The 7,500-nt window shown below is 41.3% G+C and overlaps 1 protein-coding gene across 7 annotated transcripts in view; it reads left to right on the forward strand.

The window, feature by feature from the left end:
* Positions 1–7,500, forward strand: part of mcf2l2 (MCF.2 cell line derived transforming sequence-like 2) — a 102,836-nt gene that overhangs the window by 82,321 nt on the left and 13,015 nt on the right. For 6 of the 7 annotated variants that reach the window (XM_069151063.1, XM_069151064.1, XM_069151068.1 and 3 more), the window contains 5 exons: positions 918–1,019; positions 2,762–2,833; positions 3,184–3,294; positions 4,789–4,898; positions 5,900–6,015. In XM_069151063.1, the coding sequence (XP_069007164.1) occupies positions 918–1,019; positions 2,762–2,833; positions 3,184–3,294; positions 4,789–4,898; positions 5,900–6,015 (511 nt within the window). The remainder of the gene's footprint in view (positions 1–917; positions 1,020–2,761; positions 2,834–3,183; positions 3,295–4,788; positions 4,899–5,899; positions 6,016–7,500) is intronic. The other variant, XM_069151069.1, reaches the window with a different exon arrangement.

Below are 7,500 nucleotides of genomic sequence, written 5' to 3' on the forward strand. Positions count from 1 at the left end.
AGAGATCACATCTCTATCCACTCAGTGTCATCTACACCAACACAGACTGGAGCGGAGTCCTGTCGGAGAGGACATGGAGACAGACAGATGATGCAGACAGACAGATGATGCAGACAAACAGATAATGGAGACAGATAGATGATGGAGACAGATGATGGAGACAGACAGATGATGGAGACAAACAGATAATGGAGACAGATAGGTGATGGAGACAGATGATGGAGACAGACAGATGATGGAGACAAACAGATAATGGAGACAGATAGGTGATGGAGACAGATGATGGAGACAGACAGATGATGGAGACAGACAGATGATGGAGACAAACAGATGATGCAGACAGACGATGCGTCTACCTGCAGACTGAAGACATGATTGACGCTGTATGACTACTTATTGAATATTATTAATAATAATGATATATGTAGGATCAACTTTATCATCATTAAGAAGTTAAAAGCCTTATATTTGATGTTTAAAGAAAGGTTTTAAAATATTAAACTAACAACTTCCTCTCTTCTTTCCCTCTTCACTTCCACCTGTCTTTGTCTTTAATTTGTGTTCTGTGACCCCTTGTCTCGCTGTCTGTCCATCTGTCCTCCCTCGTCTCTCTGTCTGTCCGCCTGTCCTTCCTCATTTCTGTTTGTCCGTCTGTCCTCCCTCGTCTCTCTATCTGTCCATCTGTCCTCCCTCGTCTCTCTATCTGTCCGTGTGTCCTTCCTCATTTCTGTTTGTCCGTCTGTCCTCCCTCGTCTCTCTATCTGTCCATCTGTCCTCCCTCGTCTCTCTATCTGTCCGTGTGTCCTTCCTCATCTCTGTCTGTCCGTCTGTCCTTCCTCATTTCTCTGTCTGTCCATCTGTCCTTCCTCATCTCTCGCCGTCTCTCTTCCTCCCTCCTCTCCCCCCTCCGGCTGTAGAGCCTGCTGCTAAAGAGGCGGTCGTCTCCCGCCGCTTCTCCCTCGCCTCCTCTCTTGCCTCCTCTTCCTCTTCCTCCTCCTTCACGGCGCGACGTACTAAAGGTACCTGATTAAAACGAGCCTCCATTGTTTGCTTTCTATTCCTTCTTCGCTCTTTACAGTCGTTTTTTATTCTCTTCACATTTGCTTCTGTCAAACTAAAGAATATTCAATTCAATTTAAAATGTAGTCACTTCATAAAACCCCCTGTTCCTGTTTTTTTGTCTATTTATGGAATTTACAGAGAAAAGAATTCTTATGTATATATATACATATATGTATATATATATTCTGCTGTACAGTCAGTGCAACCAGATAGATTACAGGTACAGTAGTTTTGCGTATACATATTGTAGAAAGACATTTCCATCCTTTTCAAAGGAACACGCAATTTAGTACCTTTATTTGAGATCTTAGTAAATCAGGCCCAAACTGTTTTAAAGAAAAAGATTTGGTGCTTCATCTACTTAAAACTCACACTCAGATTGAGTCGGTTGTAAGAAACTGTGTGAATGTGAACAAAAATGTCCATTTTCCTGTTTCCCTTCGTGTTTCTCTTGAGATATATCTGCTGCATCAGAGACAAGTTGTTACTGCTGAGAATACAAAGGTTGGAAAAGAGCAGAAACGAATAGACACATCTTCCTGTTGTCGTGAAGGAAACCAACATTTCGAAAAGCTGACATTAAAAGAGTTCAGTTTAACTGGGAATACAGATGAGAAGTTGATTTTCAAGAAGACAGAAGCAGTAAAAGAAAAAAGAAATAGCAGAAGAGAGCTATTGAAATTTTTGAACTATTTGTAAGCTGTATTTCTTCTTGGCCTTTGGTTTTAATTTCAATCCTGGTTGAGTATGAACCAGTACAACATGTGAAGCTGAAGGGTTGAACAGAAACACACTGCTGTATCTGTGATTTTACATGTTTGTGTGACACTGCGATCACTTCAGGTGGAATGTATGTATGTATGTATGTATGTATGTATGTATGTATGTATGTATGTATGTATGTATGTATGTATGTATGTATGTATGTATGTATGTATGTATGTATGTATGTATGTATGTATGTATGTATTTACTTTATTAATCCCCGAGGGGAAATTTTTTAAACAGACTTTGAACAGACTTCTCTTATCTTCGAGATGTGGATCATATTCCAAACCGGCTTTTAAATCATCATTTTTGTAACAATTTATTCTTAATATTGATAAAAACATATTATTTTAACAAGTGAATCAGCCTTTTCCATGAAAAACATGTTGAAGATAACCGCATGTGTAAATAGTACAATGAATAATAGCTGACTTGGTCCTGCTGGTGCTCCTGTTGGCCCACATGTTATTTTATGTCTAACTGGGACACTTGGACAGAGGACAGACATCATTCATGTTATTCAACACACTTTTCTTTTTTCTAGTCAAGTCAAACATCTCCTTTGAAAGAGATCACCTGCTGTCTGGGTGTAAGACATTAGAATGATCCTGTCTCTGAACATTTATCATGTTGGCAGCAACAGTTCTGGATTTTATTTACAACATAATGCACATGATGGTCAGCAATTAATCCCTGCAGAGGGGAAATGTTTTAAAAAACCATTTAGCCGCTAAGAGAACTCTTTATTTCTTGTTTTTCACCCCCATTCGTTCATGATCGATCAGCGCAGCGAGATGCAATTTATATAAAAAGTCACGTCTTATTGTAACAGACAGACTGAAGGATGAGATGAAGTCGACATGAGGTTGATGCTGTGATGTCCTTCTTTTTAACATGTTGATGAAGTGTGTGGTTGCATGTTGTTCCCCAGGTCCCCTCTCCGCTAGCATAAAGAGCAAGAGACATGAGATAAAGAGTGACCCCACTCCGCTGGGTTATGAAGGTACATGATGTCATTGTCTAGTTCAGTGGACCGAACACGTTTGTTCTGGACTTTCAGTATTTTCATTTCTCGCCTACTTTGTTGACTTGTGTTGTGATTTGTGATGTGATGCATGAGTATCACTTTGTGTTGAATGTGTGTAGTTTTGGTGTGGTGGGGAGTTTGTTGTTTGTGTTGTTGTTTACACGGCATGTTGACTTGCTGACTCCTGCATGAGTAGGGTTGCACTGCTCTTATGATGTGAACGTCCAGATATGATCCTACAACTATCAGCGTCCTCACGTTTTAAATGTGATGCTGCTGTCCAACATGTGATGACTCGGCGGTGAAAACGTTTGGCTTCCCTCCAGATACTTTGCGCGGTGCGATGGCTGCAGTGAGGAAACGTCAGAGCATCACTAGCAGCGCTGCTTCTGGTGCTGGTGGCACTGCAGCGGTCCCTCGGTCCACCTCCCAACCAGGTAACCTCAGAGGACTCGGCGTCAGTGGAGATGAGTCAGTTTCTGACTTTGTGTTTGGAGAACTATTTATGAGTGTTCATTTTATTTGTGTCACTGTTCGATTTTAAAGGGACATCTTGTGTTGAAGTCAGACTGACTGGTGGTTGTTTACCTTGGTGGGACCACAGCACTACAGGCTCCTCCCACTCACTGTCACTGTCGTTGTCCCGCTCTGACTCCGTCTAGAGGAGAGTTTAATGTATTGTTAACTCAACAACTGGATGAAAGAAGCAGACACACTTCACCAGACAGGTGGAGAAAAATTATAAATCTAAACATTTCAATTCAACAAGTCTAAAGGTAGAGTCACTAACCATACCAAACCATAACCATAACAAACAAAATGTCATTACTCATATTCTACTTTTCTACCTAAAGCTACAGGTGTATTATTTCTGTGAGTGTTATATCTAAACTGTTATGAATACGGTCATACTGACTGCTCTTGTTCAGTTTCTTTACCGCACCTTTATACCCGGCGGTCGACCAAAGGGCTCTACAAGGAGAGAATACCGACAAAATACAAGATCAAATTTAACAATAACAATTAATAAATTTGAAATATTAAGATTTAAGACATGACTAAACAATCAGCCTGTAATGGAAGGAATTAAATATAAAATTCTGATTTGGTTTGTGCAATAAGAGTTCAGTAGAGTTGTTTAAACTCAGCTAAAAGCCCAAATAAAAATGTTTTCCTCCTTGATTTAATAGTTCTAGTGTTGGGTCTTTTTCTGACGCTCTCTGTCAGCTGATTCCTTTTGACAGCAGCAGGAGCTGAAGGCTGCTTCCCCCGGCTCGGTGTGTACTCTACTGTCTTTAGAGCTCTGGATGGTTCATATTGCTGCAGCATATTACTGATTTATTACATGAGTAATAACACTTTAAAGTCTCTTCAACAACAAACTGTACGATTTAAGACGTGTTTCTTTCTTTTACTCCTGCTGAGAACTCTGAGCTGTTTGATTGTGTTTTTGGGAGTCCAAGGCCATCATTGTTTATTATTATATTATATATTCTATTATTATAAGCGTGTCCTATAACACAGGTGTGTCCTCTGACAGGAAGAGGTTGAATGAGTTGGTAAAAACTATAGCAATATGTATCATTCATGCTGACATAAATATTAGAACCAGAGGATTATGTTAAGAGTTGAACCGAGTGTCTGCTTCACTAACGATGATCAACAGTAATGAACAGGCTGCTGTGGGAGGACTCCCCCTCATCAGAGGTAACAGATTGTTCTTCATGCTGTCAGTCATCCTCTAGGTGACAAACTTGGCTGGAGGTTTAATTCTTGACTCATCAAGCTTTCAGGATGACGAGAGACAAATTACTTAACTTTGGAGCAACATTACTTTCCTGACGCACCGTCACCTGCCGAGATGAAAAGCAGTACCCCACTTGTTTACGAGTACATTTTGTTCGTTAATAATCTGTGTTGATGCTCTGCAGGCTGGGCCCAGCGACGTCTCCTCTCCATGGACACAGAGGACTTTGAGACGATCCCCTCCAGCGCAGAAGAGTCGTCCAACTCTTCAGATGAGGAAGGCAACATTAAAAATGTAGGTCGTTTTCAAGATTGAAGCTCCACTAACCAGAAAATGTAGGAGAGTTTAACCCAGAACTGATTCGGAGCATCAATAAAATAATAGATAATAATATAAATCAAAACTAAAACCAGGTGAGAGTTCCGCGCCAGTTAACATCATGAAACCTGGTCCCGAGAGAAAAGTGTAACTCGTCTCAACCCATTCGGCTCCAGTTGAGTCACGTCAGCTTTCACATAAATTATCACATATTACGATCACTAATCATCCAACGGCAGCTCCACGCTCATCTTTCATTTCCTCTCCGCTCATCCTTCACTCTGCTCACTTTTATACCTCATCTCCTCTCAGGCCCCCTGAAGGAGAACCTCTGCTGCCTGATTACTTCTCATGGACCTCAGTCTTGTTAGCAGCAGCCTCTGACCGCCTGACATTTAAGAAATGAGGGAGGGATGAAATGAAATCCATTATAATCACACACACGCACACACACACACACACACACACACACACACACACACACACACACACACACACACACACACACACACACACACACACACATGTGAATGGTGCACAGTTTCCAAGGACATTGTTGTGTCAATGACAAATGAATGTTTGTGTTTCTCAGTTTGTAGACAACAATAAAGAAATGTGACACCAACTTTCTGTTGTGTCTGGATGGAATAAAAACATCATTAAACTGATAAATAATAAAGGTTTTTTTTATGCTACAATGAATAACCACTCAATTTTAAATTATATTTTAAATGAATGTGTTTATCTTCTTGTAATGCTTTTGTACACAGGGTATTGTTTATCTTTTATGGTGCTTCAGCTACTTTCACGTGTTGCATGTGGACTTAATTACTACATGAGGCCATTGGTGGCAGGTCACCAAGTGGAGCCCAACTTCATCCATTTTTCTTTGTAACATTTGGTATTGAGGCAGCAATATCTTAATATAGTCCTGAAACCAGCTAAATGCAGATTTTGAAAGTGTTTTCTTTCTGCAGGGTGACAGCAGCCGTTTCAGGGTTCAGCTGACGTATGAGTCTCGGGACCCGCGGGACCTCTCTCTGGAGACGGGGGACCTGGTCCAGTTCCTGGAGGAAGCGGAGAATGGAAACTGGTGAGTTTCTGTTGGACTGTGGATCAGTTTATTCCGGCCCATTCATTGTTTTCTTGGTTTGGTTGCAGCTGATTTAGTGCACATTATTAGTTCTGTTCAGTCTTGAACACGCTCCAAAAAGAAAATTGAGCAAACTCAGATGTACCCGTTTGTTCCCAGTAAAATATCAACGGTTTCACAAATAAGCTATAAAATTATACTTGATTTAGAGCACTGAGGGCATCTCATGAACTCTCACAGCATAAATCACAAAGGTAGGATTTAAGATATCTGATTAGGGGAACAAAACAGCTATTATATGATAGTAATAATCAATGTTGAAGTAGATCTTTGCTGTAGTGCATGTTACCTGCTCTTTAGCTCATTTATAACCAGCAGCGAAGTAAAATCTCCATTCAGCATTACGTGAGATCATGTCCAGGTCCCAGGGCAGAAGGTGGTTATCTGTGTAAACCATAAGCTTCGTGCTCCTCCTGTCATTAGACCAGAACACACGCTATGATGTTAGACAGCCGTGGTCACCGAACCCTCACCCTGTCACAGGTGTGGCTGTGTTGCAGAAGGGTGGGATACTTTCTGGTGTAAGTGTTACATGCATTAAACACTGGTGTGTACAGGAATGACACCTCAACACAACTCGACAGATATCTAACTACATTAAAAAAGTGAAGATGTATTTCAAAGGAACATGATGTCACCATGATCAATCCTAGGAAATAAAAGGCGTGAGACAGTTGAGAAGAAGACTTGCCTGTTGTCTGTGGTGGTTATGGAGGAAGTCAACTATAACTAGCACCTGGTGGTTGTACGCCTCCGCTAACCACTCAGGTTATAGTGTCCATGTGTGTACATGAAAGTTTGTGCCGGATCTCCTAAAGGCGGTCCTGAGATATCGCACATCGATAGCAGGAAATGGATGTGAACCTTGACCTTTGACCACGTACGTTATCGTTTCATTATTTGCACCAAGTGAAGGTTTTTTCCCTCATAGCGTTCTTCAGATACTGTGGTCTCGAGAATGAGACAGGTGAAGGAAATGAGGTCACTGTGACCTTGAACTTTGACCTCTGGCCACCAAACTCCAATCAGTTCATTTTGAGGTGAAATGAACAATTGTGTCACATTTCTGAAAATTACAGGATCACTTGAATGTTTAATGTCACAATGACCTTGACCTTTGACCCCCCCTTTCCCCCCCAAAAAAAAATCTAATCAGTTCATCCTTGGCATCAAGTGAATGTTTTGACCAAGTTTGAAGAATTTCCCTCAATGCATTTTGGAGATATCACGTTGACTAGAACAGGCTTGAGGAAGGACAGTAACCTGAGAACATCATGCCACACCCTCAGACTGTAGCCCAGCTGAGGGTGTAGTCCTGGAGCGGTTTACAGCAGAGTGTGAGCTGGCTGTGATGAAGATTGAGCTTCTCCAAATCGCAAGTCCTCTACTGCAAAACACTGCCACCTGCTGGTGGGGGAAGAGTTA

This window comes from Embiotoca jacksoni, unplaced genomic scaffold, assembly GCF_022577435.1.
Source record: "Embiotoca jacksoni isolate LCO1_2020_lvr unplaced genomic scaffold, fEmbJac1.0.p SCAF_16, whole genome shotgun sequence".
NCBI lineage: Eukaryota > Metazoa > Chordata > Actinopteri > Embiotocidae > Embiotoca > Embiotoca jacksoni.